Below are 18,222 nucleotides of genomic sequence, written 5' to 3' on the forward strand. Positions count from 1 at the left end.
TTTAAAAAAAAAAAAAAAAAAGATCAGGTATCGTCGTTGTTTGTAGGAGAGTATTGGCGAGTTTTAGCTGGCATATGGACGTGAACCTATCTCAGTCAGCGACAGGGCCACGCTCCCTCACCGGCTTCGCACCTTTGAGCCCAGCCAGTCATAATCGTTGGGGGTCCCGGGCCAAGCCGGAGGTGGCCCTGCTGGGAAATGAAACCCTCTGATTATGGGCGACTGCTTTCCCTCCGCGCCGCTCAGACGCACCATCCCTTGTACAGTTTTACATAAAACTCGCTGTCAGCCACCCACTTCTGGTTCATTTCAGGGCTGTCTCTAAAGGGTAAGTAGGCACTTTGCCATTTCAATAATAGCTGCATTTGCAAAGCTTACAGCTGCAGGCTACAGCCTTTACATGGATTTAAAGCAAGCTTGCAGACTGTGGGGTAGTTCAGTTGGGATAATAGATTCAGCTGCCTGTTGTTTTTTTTTTTACCCTAAACTTTGTCAAGGAGTTCATGGTAAAGATATGAGATGTTAGAACGCTAATTCAATCCAGAATGTTTCATCCTCGTTCCCATGAGCCCTGCCGGATGTACTTTGATTGACAGGCCGGGACTGCCAGAGGGCTGCGAGCCCTCACTGACAGGCTGACTGACAGTCACTGCTGAGGAGGGGATTCAAATGGACAACTAGCCTCTCAGCACATCAGGCCAGCGGTGGAAGAAGTATTCAGATCCTTTACTTCAGTAAAAGTACTAATACCACACTGTAAAAATACTCTATTAAAAGTCCATTGAAAATGTTACTTGAGTAGTGTTGCTTTCGTCAACGAAAATTATGACTAGATATTGTCGCCAACGTGACGAAAACGAGACGAGACGCAACGTAAATGCTGGTCATGTGACGATGACTATAATTCCCATTGTAGTGAGTGTAAAGGATCCAACCAGTTGTGTGTTTAATGGTCTGATCATCTCAGCTGGACTTGTAGCCGTTATATTGTTGTGTAGTTAAATTTATAATAAAACATCAGATTGTATAAACTACATGTGCTTGTCAGATGACAAAGCTGTAACAGATGAATGTAGTGGAGTAAAAAGTACAATATTTCTCTCTGAGATGTAGCGGAGTAGAAGTAGAAAGTGGCATGAAAAGAAAAGACTCAAGTAAAAGTACCTCAACATTTGGACATAAGTACAGTACTGGAGTAAATGTACTTAGTTACATTCCACCACTGCATCAGGCCTCGTGTGCTCTATCTGCAGCTACACCACATCAGAGAGGGATTTGCCCGGTGATAAGAGCATAACGCAGGAAGCAAAAATAAGTGTTATTTCAGACCAGGAGTCAACACAACGCCAGTGTGTTCACAGGAAGACCGAATCAACAAGTGATATGTGGCCACCCTGAACACCGCCGAGTCAGGGAAACTCAATAGAAGAAGATAGAAGGACAAGAATACAAGTTTCAGTGCAGTGTAAGATATGAATCATAGTGTAAGATATGAATCATTATTTGATGAAATAGTTTGTAGGGACAGGTTAGGGAGGGGTTTTATTTTGTGTGGTGTGTACAAAATGTTCTTAGTTAATAGGATAAACAGGTTTGGAATTACCTTTACAAATACAATCAATTGTTTTTGGTATGACAGAGGGAAAGGAACGAAAAAAGGTACCGTTGGGTACCGGACAGTGGTGTAGTCTAACGTATTGTAGTGGGTATACTGTACTGTATATATATATATATATATGTAGGCCAGAATCTGCCTTTGGGCGAGGGGGGGGCCATATCATAGTGGGGGGTCTGGGTGTCCTCCCCCAGGGAAGTTTTGAGCATCAACGACTTCATTTCCTGTATTCTGATACACTTTGATGCACCAGTTTACAGCGGAAATCCCTTTATGTAGCCTATGTGAAGAAAGTACACAGATGACAATTCAAAATATATCAAAAATATGATGGAAAGTATGTTGTAGCGTGTCATTGGGCATTTTTAAGTGGTTATATGGAAATCCTGGAGCTTTCTTAGTGGGTATACTGCGTATACCTGCGTATCAAATAGACCTGTCATTCCCAAACTGTGGTCCGCGGACCACTAGTGCTCCGTGAGGGTACTGCAGGTGGTCCGTGGAAAAGCTAAATAAAATATAAAATAATAGTTTTTTAACCTTCATTTTACCAGGAAATTCCCATAAAAATTAAGAATATGTATATTGATATAAAATTTTAATTAAATTGTCAAGTTATTGTGTGATTACTAAAATAGGCTAGTGGCGCTCGGCCGTGACGTTCAAGTCCAAATTCTGAAGATTAATAATTAAAGCCTGTTGTTCAGATGAACCTGATTATGCCCTTGGGCGCTTGAGTAAATAAATATATTAAATATGTGGCAGCCGTTTGCAGTAAACTGTCTTTTAACGAGCCTGTTGTACTGATGTGATGACCGGTTATAGTTTCAGTGCTGGTAGGCCTATTAAGAGGTGTGGATTAATTCAGGTAGGACTGTGTGTAGACATATTTTATTATGTGTATTATGAGGTGGTCCGCGAAAATTCTTGATCACAAATAGTGGTCCACACACACAAATAGTTTGAAAACCCCTGACATACACTACACCACTGGCACCGGGAACCGTATTTCAGGTATCCAACAATACTGGAAAAAATATCAACGGTACCCAACCCTATCGGTACCAGTACCACTATTGGATATTTTTAAACTGTACCCAGCCCTAACCAGCAGAAACACTTTATATTCCAAATGGCCGCAGTAGGAATACCATCTTTGGCTTTTGGGGTTATTTGACATGTGGCAGCAGCGTGAAGATAAAGCCCTGTGACGGAGGAGGCCCAGGTCTGGCGGCCAGCGTGATGTCAATCCTCTCCTTCGTCAGCATCTCGCAGCCGCATCAGCAATGCAGAGAGATGACGCTGCACAGTGAAACGGAGAGCGGAGCGGAACGCAGAGGGCAGACAGGCAGCAGAGTTAAGGACACTGAACACTGCGGTGGAGCTCTTGGCGAGGAGTCTGACACATCAGCTACTATCGGAGAGGAGATGAATGCTCAGAAGCCGGAACTCTACATACGATCAGCCGCTGTGCTCTGTGTGGGAATCTGTGTGCATGAATCAGGAACTGCATTAAGTCCACATTTAAATTCATAGAAACCATAAAACGTAATAGCTTCTTTGCAATGCAGATTTTTTTTACCAGCGTCCTCCACGCACAGCACAGGGAGGCTTTGTTGGGGCAGAATATAGTCTTTGTCACTCACACATGACATTAGACACAGCTGGAAATCTCACAGCAAGTTCATTATGTATGAAGCCCATAAACATACGTGCAGAAAGCTCTATTGTTTTCCACTTAAAATACAAACACTTGTCATCAGTCTGCCTGGCTGCCAGCATGGTAAACATAGCATTAATAAATAATAAAGCGTAGTGAGATGTATTGTGCACAGTGTCAGCGGGGAAAACAACACCTGCGTGATTGCTGCTTTTGTCAGGAGAGCCTTAAATGTTCTCTCACACACACACACACACACACACGCATCGATGCCTGCTCGCAAACACAACATTTATCCTCTCATCAGTTATATATGTGTGTGTGTGTGTATATATATATATATATATATATATAGGGGCAGAACGCGCTATATACCTATTTTGCACTTCATCAAACGTATGCACTTCCGCCGCTGTAAAAAATCCTCCGGGAAACACAGAGACCTCAATAATGTTTTGGATGTGGCAGAAATATGTCTGTAGTCATACCACATAGTTCCTGATTTGACTATTGAAAGGCACAGTTACTTGTGTTTGGACAAGGTTTAATATTTGAGAACACTTTGGAGTTATAGTCCTCAGAGTAAGGTAAGTTCATATCATTTTGGTATCAGTGCCAAAACTCAGGCAAACGGATTGGATTTAATATCTAGCATAAAAATCTAGACGTGGCCTAGCGGCAGCACATGTAATTTGCAGCCAGGGTCAGTCTAGCAACTCTCCGTTGGCTTGCGAGCTGGAAAAACCCAATTCTGGTTGGGCCAATCACATCGTGTATAGTCGGTGGGCGGGCTTATGGCTGCTGCTGCTGGCGAACAGCGGTCTTTGGAATCGGCTTTGGCCGCGACTCTGGAAGACTTCAGACAGACAGTTCAGCTTTTCTTTGAGAAAAGAACAAAGAACGACACTGAAGTCCTTCTTAAAAAAGGAAGATGTGTTCAGAGTTTTGCCGACCGGATACAGCCAAAGTTGAATCTATCAACTAGCTCCGCTACCTTCTTCGTTGCTCTGGTTGGTTGTAGAGCTGTCCTATTGCGTGCAGAGGGAATCTGAAAGAGAACCGTTTATCCCGCCCCTCGGATTGAGCCCTGCCAATGGTGAGTTCCCAGACCCAACATCTGGATGTGGGTCTGGCTTGTCAGGCTGAGCCTTACCCAGAATACTGATGAAAACCCTACTCTCTGAGGAAAAGAAAGCAACAGTAGTGAGACACCAAAGGCTGTCATGCGCTTTGCTAAATTCTACCAACACAAAAAGCATCGAGAATGAGAGACGGTTGGACATCACTGTAACGTGAGTCTATGCTAATACGGGGCATTCACACCTACCTCTGTTGAGTCCGGATTTTCTGACTTTTCAGTTTGATCTGAACCACAATTACAGGTGTGAAACCTCCCCCGGACCACGGTCCGGACCAAACAGCCGAAATTTGCTCTGACCATAAGAGGTGGTCTCGGTCCGGATCACGCTGAACCATGGTCTGGTCCGTTTCTAGTGTGAAAGCATTTTTTGGAATGTTGGGACTTTCGGACCAAATACAGGAAGTTCTGGCAGGCCGTTGTCGTGTTGTAAGAACGGGGAAGCTCCATTAAGAACAGCTCAGAGCTTAGTGTGTACATGAGAGAGTGTGTGACGGTGAATGCGCTCAGAGCAGACGGCTGTCGGCTGTCAGAGCAGCGAATAAATCAGCAGTTTACTTGTTTACTTGTTAAGTGGTCGTAAATGTACAGCGTAGGTTTCAACTTGCCTCTGAATAAATGCTGCAGCTCTTCAAACCCCAAGTAAAGTTCCCGTGTCTCGCTTCTCAACAACGCAACAACAAAAAAAGAGACGCGGCAGCAGGGGGAGAGGAACGGTCAGTTAAAAAACCCAACTCAGACACAGAGAGAGGATACGAGAGGACGGGGAAGCCCGTCTACAAACCAATCAGTTACAACTGTCGGGTGACGCAGCTCACGTATGTGATGATGATGACGACAGGACCTAGTTTTATCACGTATAGATCTTTAGTGCGCTTGCATAACTGCAGCGTGAAACCAAAACTTACCGGATCAAATGTAGACAATGTCACAAAAACATGAACCGTGGTCCGGATCTTGGTTGGGACTTTCAGGTGTGAAAGCCCCGTAAGGAGCTCAGCAAATTTACCATTTATATTTCTCTCCACCACTGTCCATACAGACTGATCTCATGAAGTGGCGTATGTACATGTGTATGCGTATGTATTATCAAGACGCAAGCTCGCTTTTTAGCGCGTTTATCAACGCCGTTTGTCCTCCATTGACTTACATTACCTTGCGTTTGCGTGTGAATTTACGCCGTAGCGAGTAGTATGAAAGAGGCCAACTGTAGCCTCGTGAAAACAAGCCACGTGGCGTGTATGTTCACGCTGTATACAGCGTAGATATACACGCGGTAATAACACGTCACTTGGGAAAGTGGCGTGTATGTTTACGCGAAGTCATGATGTCACGTTGGCCCATACAGTGTGGCAGCATGGACATACACAACCCGGTCTCACGGCAGTTCGTGTAAATGTCACGTTATTTTTAATCTATTGATACGTGTTCACAGGGATGTTTTTTTCGTGGTGGCCACGAAAAAGAAAGGACGCTTCATATGCCGGGATACGGCCGCTGGGGACGCGCGACAATAACTGGACGGTTGTGATTAGGAAGACTATGGCGAAACAAAACGCCACACGCGGAACGCGAGCCCCGCTCGCCCGGGTGATAGACCTGTGTTGTTTGACCCATCCACCACCCCGACCAACCTCCCTACGCGGATTTTCGGCTTTTCATACTACTCCCTACCGTTTTCGTGCTGTGATCACGAAATATGCTTCCCATTGAAATACATTATTTCGGAGTACCTGAGTGTCATTTGGTTAGTTTTGATGCTGGCATTGGTTTTACATTCTTTCGGCTAGGCGGTGCCAAAAAACGGCTTGGGTGCTGCACCTAAGCCATATAATGGTAGGGAATACCCTGAATGGAGGAAACCTGTTATAGGAACCTACCATTGTCCTTCCACTGCTTCAGCAGCAGTATAAACATTTGTGGTTGGGTGCTGGCTGGCAGAATTAAAAGAGTTTTGCTCGATTTATTCAGTGGTAAGGTTTTAAATATAGACCGAGCCGCTCCAGTGCACTCTTGAACTTCTGAATGAAGGCTAAATGGACCTGAGAGCTATAATGGAATTGGAGAGATTTAGAAAAACACGGGGGAAGATTAAAAATGGGAAAAAAATAAATGTTGAGCAGGATATGAGAGACAGCCACGCTCGCTGGTGCTCTCATGCCTCGCCTGCGCTCCAGATGCAAATGAGCAACTGTGATTCTCTTCGGAGGAAATGAAGCCACACAGTTGACGACCAGTAACTGACTTTGCACATTTTTTGGAGCCAACACACGCACAAGCACACACAAAGACGAGTTGTGGCAGGCTGTGGATCAGCTTGATAGGATCTGCTACTCCTGCTTCTTGCAGCAAGACAAACAACTTCTGCTAATTGAATCTCTTTTGAAGAAACACCCCCAAGACGGACATCTCCACGGGCCCCGTTTTGACACGCTCTCATGCAAGTGTATCGCTTTCACGCATCATTTCCTCCCTTGGTATCGCTGCAACAATGACCCAGAGGCTTATGCCGGGCTCGCAAACATTCCTTTTTTTTTTTAAATGAAGCTGACGGATCGCGTAAAAAAGTCAAAAGAAAGCGGCAGTGAAACCTCCAGGTTTATTTTTTTTAATTAGCAGAGTGAAAAGAAAAGGTAGCAGTTGTGATGTGCAGATGCTGGAGGGATCATATGATCCGCAGCGTACATCTCCACCGCCTCCGTCCCGGCCTGCCTTCGTCAACATCTACTCGTCTGTAACAATCACTTCGTTTGAGCCTGCGAGTACACGCCACGACTCAGCCACGTTTCATCCCCTCTGCTCTGGACGCGCGACACAAAGGACCACACTGTTGCGATGCCGTCCTGACCGCAGAGGTTCAGGCGTGAGGCTGAGCAGCTGACTGAGCCAGGGTCAGCCGACCCACCGCATGCTCCACGTGATGTCATCAACTACTGGACTGCACTTTTCTCCAACTTGGACCAATGGGACGGCTGACGGGGCTGCATGTATTCATGTGAAAACCCTGGCTCTGATTTAATAAGCAGCAGACTTTTTTTTGAACTGAAACATTGAGCTTTCCAGACAGAGACTGACAATTGAACTCCACCCTCCTCCACAGCGCTGCCGAGGAGGGTCTGGCTAGTCCACACAGCATTCCGGAATGGGAGAAAAACGTGCTGTGGTTTATTGGCATTTCGTTAAACCAATCACAATCGTCTTGGACGGTGCTAAGCGCCGGACGGAGCCACGGTGCCTCTGCAGAATATCATCAGCAAAGAAACTTGTTTTGGTGTTTTGGTGTACGTTCAAAAGCAGTTTTAGTCGTGCAACAGAAACCTCAGATTGGACAGATAGTCTAGCTAGCTGTCTGGATTTACCCTGCAGAGATCTGAGGAGCAGTTAACCATAGTCCTCACAAATCCACCGGAGGTTAGAACGCCAACACAGAGAAAGAGGAAGGGTAACGGACATCCGGTCGGGAAAAAAAAGGACATACGGAATTTCCGGCGGCAACGGGGCAATCCCAGAAGTGGAAGGTCGTGGATATAGACTAGGTATATTGAATGATGAGGCATTTTTCGATACTCGACACTTCAGAGGCAATTCGGTCGGTGCCTAAAAAGTATTTAATTCGGTACCCAGCCCTTTGTATTATTAGGACTAAATTACAAGAGCAACTGGTACATCTACCACTGCATTCACTTCCTGTGTTCCACTGTCTAACCTCCTCACCTCTGTGTGATAACCGGCCTGATTCTGCCAACACCAAGTAGCCGTGTGTCAGTCAGTGACTGGGTGAACTGCGTTGGCAGGCGTCTCACCACAATGTAAGAGGATGAGAAGCTGTTTATAGATGTCTGTCTAACTGGGCCTTCACGCTAAACACAAGAGACGTTCATCAGTGATAACGAGCGTGCCTCGTCCTATTATACAGAGCCCAGAATAAATAAAAAAAAAGGAGCAGCCCGCAACTCATAACTCATCCTAACACGAGCAGGTTTTTTTTTTCTGCAGACGGGGGACAGATGGGGGACATCTGCAATACAGAACTTCACTGGAAAAATAGCAGATTTAACACAAACACGGATGCAAAGATGTTCCATTTGATATCTGTCGTTTTCCGATTTGGTAGGATGCTGACTTCCAACTAATGATTAGGATTTGTAAAATTGATGAGCCTTGATTTTCAGACCTGCTGCACCAGACCTCATCAGCCCACAACACCACATGGTTGTAAAACAAGCAGCTTTGTCTTCTTGGTGCAGACATCTTAAACTTAGCGGTCTGCTAGCCACTGGCACTGCTCGAAATCCAAGGAAGCTGGCTTTCTGAAAATAGGGATAATAGTACCGTACTTCTGCAGCAAAAGAAAGCAGGGGAATTTAAAACTCACTTCCAGTTTGTTCTGCAGCCACCTAAAATAAATTCAGCACACGTCTTGCTGTCCGTCGCATGTTGTAAATAGAAGCCACTTCATTAAGAAACCCTTCTTAAGAGGGGGGATGCTGATGTAACAGAGAAGCTGTTGGGATGCTAATGGCAGCGGCCGGCATTATAAATAAATGACACTAATTCTGCGGGACACAACGCGTGGAACAGATGACTGTGGTTCAGACTTGGCCGAGTTTAATGGTCCGAAGAAATGGCTGGAGGGATGCCCGTCATTGTTTTTAAAGGTGAGAGAGGTGACGAGAGCAATTAACCCCAATATCAAAGCTAAGGAGGGAAAACTTCACTTACAGGAGGAGGAAGAGGCCCTCATATTAGGAGGGTCTTCATGTCCTCAGCACAGCGCAATGTGGGGCGGCAGCTTAGACTGTAGGGAGTTGGGTTGGGAACCGGAGGGTAGCTGTTCAAGCCCCCATGTGGACAAAAGTATGGTGGTGGCCACTGGAAGCTTGAGAGGTGCCAGTTCACCTCATGGGCACTGCCAAGTGGGGCTGGGCAATATGGAGAAAATCAAATATCCCGATATTTTTGACCAAATACCTCCATGTCGATACCGCAACGATATTGTGGTGTTGACTACTGGCGTTACAACAGTTATAAGTTCAGAAAATGACATCACTTTACTGTAATGTAGCCTTTAAAACCAGGGACAGACAACACTTATGCCATATTACGATATCTAAAACCTAAGACGATATCTAGTCTCATATCAATATAATATCGATATATTGCCCAGCTCTACTGCCAAGGTGCTCTTGAGCAAGGCACCGAACCCCCCCCCCCTCCGGCTCGGGGTGAGTGTCCACCGACAGCTGCAGCCCCCTCACTCTGACGTCTCTCCTTTAGTGCATACGTCTACTGAGGGTACTCCTGTGTGTAATGTGTATTCTAACAACAGAGTGAAAACATTGTAATTTCCCTTGCGGGATTAATTAAGTATGACTTGAAGATTACATAGTTTCATATTCGCCCTTGTTAAAACCTGCATCGGTCTACTTTGTGTAAAGAATTTAGGACCAACATTATTTAGTGCCCTGTCAGTCCCTGTCAGTGTTTAGAAAACACCATCTTGTATTAATATCAGATCTGGCATATAGATAAGGTTTAGTCTTTGTTCTTGTTGTTACTAGTCTACGTTAATATTTTTTATTTAGATTCATTTTTCTTTTGCTGTCATTTAACAAAATGGAAAATGACTATGTTTTGAGACGTATTAGCTGTATTTGAAATTATTTTTTTAGTTAGTGTATTTGTACTTGGGGAGTCCCTTGACAAGCCTTTTAGGTGTTTGGCCTCACTTGCATATTGTGTTACTAATATTGCTTTGTTAGTTTTCTGTCTGTATGTGCTAATTAATAAACAAAATGAAAGTGGATACAGGTGTTAACCACCATGTTATTGAATTGAAATTCATTGAAAATGTTCTGGTACAGGATATCACATCCTCTATTCCTCAAACAACACAAAAATGATATGAACACATTTGAAGATCATCGATTTCATAAATCACATTCATTTCATGATTAAAAATGACTTAAAAATGACGATAGCGCAGCGACGGCGAGCAGCCTTTCGTTTCATTCAACATGACGGCCCACGAAGCGCAGCAACCCGTTGATGTACGCTGTCGCTACGTCACCCGGTCTGATTGGTTCAAGGACTATCCAATTGCGCTCAGAGGCATTTGAGCGGCGTCCGTTGGAACGTTGAGCTGTTGAACGTTGAGCTGTGGATGAACCTTCCCCAGACCCACTCTCGGTTACAACTGAGAAGGGTCTGGTGTCAACCAGGTTATTTTGCCGCACAAAGTGTGAAGAAACTCTTTCTCTTTTCATGAAAGCATGTTCCGGGGTAAAACTTTAAATAATCCCCTCGTAAATCATTCCTAATCGCTCCAAAACTGAAAGATAGGCTCAACCATAACATCATATATTCCATGTACAAGCTTATACACCTGAATCATATCTCCTGTGTTATCCTCCAGGAATTACATCCAAACATCAGGAAAGATGCAACAGCTTGGGGAGATAGTACTAAAAAGTGATGCCACGATGAAAATGTTGACGAGAACAATTCCCGTTTTCATTTAAAATATCATTATTAACACGGTGGATTACCACGGTGTGGAAACCTCGTGTTTAATCCTTCCCAGCTTCATCCGAGGCTCCTGAAGTTGTGTGTACGGTTTTACATTTTAATTTTGATGATGAAGAAAAACACGTATATAATTACAGTAGTGGTGTTTCTTTGATTTGTTTACATATTGTTCTTCATGTCTTGGCTTGAATGTTTGGATTTGTATCATTTAAACCTGCACTACTGGAAACGTTCCTGACAAATAAGCTTGTTTACATGCTGAACCCTTGTTCCTCTGATGTTAAAAGTCGCACTTTTGATAAGGTTTGGCCTATATTTTTGTAATATAATAAACACTGCTACACTTTTTAGAACTATTACAGCTTGTGTAGGCCTATGAGTGCATTCTGAACATATTGAACACACTTTTTAAAAATACCGCGATAATACCGAAAACCGTGATCATTTTGGTCACTATAACAGTGAGGTTCAATTTTCATACCCCCTAATGCCAACATACTTTCCCCGGCACCTTATCTTATGTTATGTTTTGGAATGAAATTAATAGGGCACTGTGGTTTTCCAACTGCATGCATACGACTCTAAATGCATCCCAGATGAGAGAGCCACTATCAATCCTGAGAGGCTGTGTCCTTCATCTGACTCCACTAAGCACCAATAGGAGATGCTGATGCTGACCATCACGGTAAACAAGCGAGCAGAGGAACTTAACCCAGGATGCTTTGAGGGCTCAGCGCCTCCTGTTTTTTTTTAACACTAACAAACACAGCGTATACTATTCCTTCTGCTTTGCCATTGACCGTGGCTAACCTACTTGTCTAACGCGAATTAGCTTTGGGTGCCGTTTCTTAACTCCAGTTACAGGCTCGACATGTGCTGCTGCTGCTGTGTGTGTACGTTATAATTCACTTCTAGACACCGGGTATCGCATTCAACACAGCCGACCCGTCACCCTGACAGCTTTTCCATATAGAGGAGCTGGAGAAAGAGTTAGCTAGCTAACAGGCTAAGCACCTTTAACGTGCGTTCAACAAATGTCAATAATAGTCGTTAATAAATATCTGGAAAATCAAAGTTAATCATTCCGCTTCAGAGAGAGAGGCGAGCCGAATGATGAGTCAAATGGAAAAACAGTGTGTCTTACCAGTTTCAAACGCTTCTAATACTCCGCAGCTGTGTAATCCATAACCGTTATGATGGAGCAATGTGTCGGTAATGAAGAGTGTGGAGCCGCTGCTGTGGCCCTGGTGTCGCCCTGCCCGCTGCTCGTCGTGGCCGCTGCGTGTGATGGCGTTTTGCTCTGCAGGGCCACAATGAATCTACTGCTGCCTTCAAGAGCTGTCGGAAGAATCAGGATGAGGCAGGAGAACGCAGCCTACGCGACCAAACAAAAGGTTGTAGTGTACCAAAGAGGTTGTACCTTACACAGAAGATTTATCTGAGGAAATAGGACCAGCAAAGTCCGTATTAATCTCAGCAGCCGAGCTGTCGAATGTGATAATTAAAGGACAGAGGACACAAAAGCCACGGTAATGGTTTATTCCAGCGTTAGCTGGTTTATCTAAACTGCAGCCTATAGTAAGTTATTGTATTCCCAGTGACAGGTACTAATCTTGTTAAATATCTCCTTTTGTAACTTTAGATGTTCTCAAAAATAAAAACAAGTCTGCTTTTTTAAATAAACTTTCTTCATTTGGTTTGGTAATTTGTTGCTTTTATTACAACACTTGATTGTGCTGACAATTCAGAATCCCGAGCTTTTAAGAAGCAAGGGAAGGACGCATAACGGGCCCCGTCCTATGACTGGCAGGACGCCCGTCCAATCAGAAAATACCGAAGGGTAGTAGGTGGGTGGGACAAAGATTGAAGTGGTGAGTGTTAAGGTAAATACAGATTACTTTGATGAAGAGGTCTATTAAACAGATATCACAGCAAAAACCAATCGGTCCGCCACTTGTATTAGCTGTTAGAGGCTTGGTAACATAGAGGACACAAACCGTAGCCTTTGACAAGGTCTCAATAGAAATATAGTAACATAGTAGCTACCTCGTAGTTCAGTTTTGTTGGGATATTTTGATAAATACATTTCTAAAAGGACTAAATGTAGTTTTTGTAATAGGTGGCAGATGACCTGCTATATTTCTGTTTCTAATTAAGTGATAAACAGCTGTGTGAGCTGCAGTGCACGTTTAGTTTTTTACTTGACGTTGGAGCACCCTCCTCTGTCCACACGTAGAACAGCACTCTTAATGTTGCCCTAGAACACGGCTGAAAACTCATGTTATAACATATTTATTCACTTTCCTTCAGTTGTGTTGCTGGAAGTAACAATATGGCTCATGAACTGTAATTAGTCCAAAGTTACAAATATTGGGCCATCTACTTTGGAGAGGTTCTTATGGAATCTGAGAAGCAAGGTGCAAAAACTAAATATTTGGCCTTCTGCATGATTCTTCTGCAAATATTAGTTCATGAGATGCATGCATTTATGTATGTTTGTGTGAAGCCGGCCTGTTGGCTGGTATTTAAAGTATGTGAGTTTAAAGGTGTTGTATCAGTAACGAAAAAGAATCCTGCGGGCGCCACTGTGCGTTTCCATTATTTATGTTTTACAGTGGACATTTGTAGTTAACTGAGAAGGTAAACACGTTTTTTGTTCATGCTGCATTTGGCTGAACTTTGTATCTTGTGTCTTTCTCTCAAAACCTAATCATGCCTAAGTTTATCTCCTAGGAAATAATATCTCATACGTAGGAGATAAACTCTTAGATATGATCTCCTACATATGAAATAATATCTCATACGTAGGAGATAAACTCTTAGATATGATCTCCTACATATGAAATAATATCTCATACGTAGGAGATAAACTCTTAGATATGATCTCCTACATATGAAATAATATCTCATACGTAGGGAGAGAAACTCTTAGATATGATCTCCTACATATGAAATAATATCTCCTACGTAGGAGATAAACTCCTAGATATGATCTCCTACATATGAAATAATATCTCATACGTAGGAGATAAACTCTTAGATATGATCTCCTACATATGAAATAATATCTCATACGTAGAAGAGAAACTCTTAGATATGATCTCCTACATATGAAATAATATCTCATACGTAGAAGAGAAACTCTTAGATATGATCTCCTACATATGAAATAATATCTCCCTACGTAGGAGATAAACTCTTAGATATGATCTCCTACATATGAAATAATATCTCATACGTAGAAGAGAAACTCTTAGATATGATCTCCTACATATGAAATAATATCTCATACGTAGAAGAGAAACTCTTAGTCATTATCTCCCCCCACGTCTCGGAGGTAGGAGATACACTGGCAATGTTTTAGACCAGAGACATTCAACAGGGGGTCCGTGACCCCTAGGGGGTACTCAGAGATAGTGTAGGGGGGCCACCACATTATGTTGAAAAATAATTTTTTCTTTTTTTCAAAAATGTCTGAAAATATACAATAATATGAATCCTTCATATTATAAATATATATTGGCCTATTTTGAATTTAACAATTGTAGCTATGGTAGCCACTATGGTAGCCATACAGTTAAGTTTAAGGTAGTCTGTATCCACGACGTTCCACTTCTGGGATTGCTCCATTGCTGCCGGAAATTCAGCCGGATTTCACTCTTTTTGGCTGGATGTCCGTCCCCTTCCTCTTCCTCTGTGTTGGTGTTCTAACCTCTGGTAGATTTGTGAGGACTATGGTTAACTGCTCCTCAGATCTCTGCAGGGTAAATCCAGACAGCTAGCTAGACTATCTGTCCAATCTGAGTTTTCTGTTAACCCTAAAACTACTTCTGAACGTCCACATGTTCCACCAAAACCAAGTTCCTTCCTGAGACTATTTAGCAGAGGCACCATTGCTCCGTCCGGCGCTTAGTACCGCCCAAGACGTTTGTGATTGGTTTAAAGAAATGTCAATAAACCAGAGCACGTTTTTCTCCCATCCAGGAATGTTGTGTGGACTCATCAGACCCTCCTCTGTAGCGCTGTGGAGGAAGGTCTGGCAAAGCAAGACTAGGTCAAACCCTATACCTTTATTAAGAACTGTGATAGTAATGAAGTCCATTAGTACATATATGTCAGAGCGTGTGATCTTTGAATCCTGCCTGCTACAGACAACACTGGTGTTCCAGCCTCCGCTCTGCTAACTGAAGCAGCAGTTGCGTTGTCTGATGTCTGCAGGCCGGCGGTCAGTGCCGACAGCCTCGCTGCCCTCTGCCAGCTTCCCACAGCTCATGACCTCCAGCTGCTTTGGCAGAACGGAGTCACACGCTGACCACGCACACTGACATCATCCTCCGAAACAATGAAACTCAGCAACATCCTACATTACACCTAGACCTGATATGGTCGCTAGGATGGATTTGGAATAGGGTTATAAACAGTGTTGGGAGACACACGTTACAAAAGTAACACAATTACAGTTACACTATACATACTTACATTTCTGTAATATTATACCTGTTACAATATTTAAGAATTCTTGTTTTAGAGTTCTTATTTAGAGTTCATACAGAGTATTATTTCCTGTTGCTGTATTCGATGGTTGAGATGACTGCAGAGACAGATACATTTGCGAGATGGAGATTATTTTCAGGTGCTATTAGCCTACGCTGCGTTGAAGCGAGCTGTCCCGTCTCTGTTCCCGTGGTCAGAGCCAGAACCAGAGACGGTAAGGACAATATCGGCGCGGACAGCGGTGTGTCCGAGCTGCTGACAGACAGAAACATGTCGGGAATTAATGTTGAAGCTTGCTACACGTAAATACCATTACATTTTATCAGCCGTGGAAAGTAACTATGCCGTACTTCAATACAACTGTAAGGTACTTTTAATTGAGTATTTTAATTTTCTCCTACTTGCCTATTGTACGTTTTACTTCTCTATTTTTATAGCTTCAGTTATTTTGCATATTCATATTAATTATACAAAATATTATGAATAATCTATGATGTAGTCAAGTGGATAAAGAGGAGACTTTATTGATCCGGTGGTGAAATTCACAAGCTAGCTGCCAAGACTTCAGCTGTTATTTTGGTGAAAGTAACTCAAAAGTAACGCAAAAGTAGTGTAAAGCATTACAATTCAGAGACAGTAATATTGTAATGTAACTAATTACTCTCAAATGACAGTAACTAGTAATCTATAATGTATTACATTTTGGAAGTAACTTGCCCAACGCTGGTTATAAATCACTATAAATGGTATTGCTGGAATTGTGCAACAGCTTCCAGCTTGCTCTGCTGCCCCCAAGTGACCGGAAATAATGAATGAGTGCAGCTTCAAGTCCCGAAGTGTACTCTCGTAAGTCACACTCCTGTAATTTCAAGCGTTGTGTACGAAAATACAGTACGTTAGCTGGAAGTCCTGCAGCAGATAGGTGCTATGTAAGAGGATACAGTGTGAAGAGTGTTTTCATTAGGTCTTGTACATATACAACACCTCTTTCACCAGTTTCTATATATAATGGCTCCTTAAGGACTTGTGTGTTTACCTCCACGTGGATAGAAGATTTGGCTTTGAGAATGTACACGTATTCATGGCTGTGTAATGCTTAATTTGTAAAGCATAATTTGTATTGTCAGTAAAAAAAAACACAACGGAACAAAAGCAAATATGGCATATAAAAACAACAAACAACAAAACAAACACGGAGAAACTGTATAAGCTATCAAAATCTTGCAAAGACCTGAAAACGTTTGCCTTTGGAATAGTCCCGAAAAATACTGAGTGCCTCATGAGAAGTGGCAGCTCACACGGCTGCTGTTCATCAGTCCATTTTGGCGGTTTTCCTCCGAGACGACTGGCCTCACACCGCCATCCTCCGCGCTGAAAAAGAAAAGATGGAAACAAATGATGTACAGTCAGCTTTGAGCCTCAGTACAGCTGTAGAGCAACAATACAGTCTGGCACTGAGTCTTCAAATTCCATTTCTTTTAGACGAGAGAAATAACTCCGCCTCGACTCCAACGCTAGTCTCGCTTTGCCACACCTTCCTCCGCAGCGCTGCAGAGGAGGTTCTGGCTAGTCCACACAGCATTCTGGGATGGGAGAAAAACGTTCTCTGGTTTATTGACATTACTTTACTTTGAGACTATTTAGCAGAGGCACCATTGCTTCGTCCGGAGCTTAGCACCGCCCAAGACGATTGTGATTGGTTTAAAGAGATGCCAATAAACCAGAGCACGTTTGGCTCCCATCCAGGAATGTTGTGTGGACTAGCCAGACCCTCCTCGGCAACGCTGTGGAGGAAGGTGTGGCAATGTGAGACTAAGTCAAACCCTAGCCCTTTAGTAAGAACTGTGATACAGATGAAGTCCATTAGTACATACTGATATCTCAAACCTTGTGATCTTTAAATCCTGCCTGCTACAGACAGTTTGAGCAGAGCTGCGAGACTAGAAACAACGGTCTAAAGTGGTGTTGTCAAACCTGAGGTTGGATCCCTCTACGTCTTCGATGGTGTCCGGCAGGGGTTTGTTGGCTGTCTCAGGAAGTAGCAGGGTGAGGGCGGAGCCCAGGAGAGGGCAGAGGCCACACAGCACCATGGGAGCCTGCGGACTGATCCTCCTAAGAAGGTACATCAAAGGAGCCAGGACTCCTCCAATGCGAGCACACATGGAGCCCATACCGATCCCATTCTGTCTGTGAGTGACACACACAGACAGTCAGAACCCTAAAGGCACATTAGAGCAGCGGTTCCCAAAGTGGGGGTCCTTGAGGGGGGGTATCAGGGCTTCCCCCAGCCAAAAAGGGGAATTATTTAGTAAGACTATAATTCCATCCATAAGTAACACAATGACAGAATGTATGACTATTTGGGTCATGGGTTTTATACACTTTGTGATAAAAAAATCTAAAAGCAAAAAATCCTATCAACATTTTTAACCTCCGATTGGATAAACTCTTAGATATGATCTCCTACATATGAAATAATATCTCATACGTAGGAGATAAACTCTTAGATATGATCTCCTACATATGAAATAATATCTCATACGTAGGAGATAAACTCTTAGAAATGATCTCCTACATATGAAATAATATCTCATACGTAGGAGATAAACTCTTAGATATGATCTCCTACATATGAAATAATATCTCATACGCAGGAGATGAACTCTTAGATATGATCTCCTACATATGAAATAATATCTCATACGTAGGGAGAAACTCTTAGATATGATCTCCTACATATGAAATAATATCTCATACGTAGGAGAGAAACTCTTAGATATGATCTCC

General features: G+C 43.2%; 2 protein-coding genes across 5 annotated transcripts in view; both read right to left on the reverse strand.

Annotated features, from left to right (window-relative positions):
• The window catches only part of fynb (FYN proto-oncogene, Src family tyrosine kinase b), a 110,793-nt gene extending 98,532 nt beyond the window's left edge, over positions 1-12,261 (reverse strand). Inside the window, exon 1 of one of the 4 annotated variants that reach the window (XM_078274738.1) lies at positions 12,086-12,261. The gene's annotated coding sequence lies outside the window, so the exon portion shown is untranslated. The remainder of the gene's footprint in view (positions 1-12,085) is intronic. The other 3 variants (XM_078274737.1, XM_078274741.1, XM_078274740.1) reach the window with 3 other exon arrangements.
• Positions 12,262-16,582: 4,321 nt separating this feature from the next.
• Positions 16,583-17,621, reverse strand: LOC144533609 (organic cation transporter protein-like). The gene is made up of 2 exons (XM_078275095.1): positions 17,410-17,621; positions 16,583-16,806 (listed from the first exon to the last, which is right to left on the reverse strand). Exons 1-2 carry the CDS (start codon positions 17,604-17,606, stop codon positions 16,713-16,715), a joined length of 291 nt encoding a protein of 96 aa, XP_078131221.1. The 5' UTR covers positions 17,607-17,621; the 3' UTR covers positions 16,583-16,712.
• Positions 17,622-18,222: the final 601 nt, after the last annotated feature.

This window comes from Sander vitreus, chromosome 18, assembly GCF_031162955.1.
Source record: "Sander vitreus isolate 19-12246 chromosome 18, sanVit1, whole genome shotgun sequence".
In the NCBI taxonomy this organism is placed as follows: domain Eukaryota; kingdom Metazoa; phylum Chordata; class Actinopteri; order Perciformes; family Percidae; genus Sander; species Sander vitreus.

What these genes read in the sequence shown, in the direction of transcription:
- LOC144533609 (XM_078275095.1), bottom strand. Translation starts at nt 17,606, where the DNA reads ATGGGCTCCATGTGTGCTCGCATTGGAGGAGTCCTGGCTCCTTTGATG. An exon ending in GTAGAGGGATCCAACCTCAG is followed by an intron (nt 16,807 to 17,409) that starts GTTTGACAACAC and finishes TTTCTTTTTCAG; the next exon opens with CGCGGAGGATGGCGGTGTGA.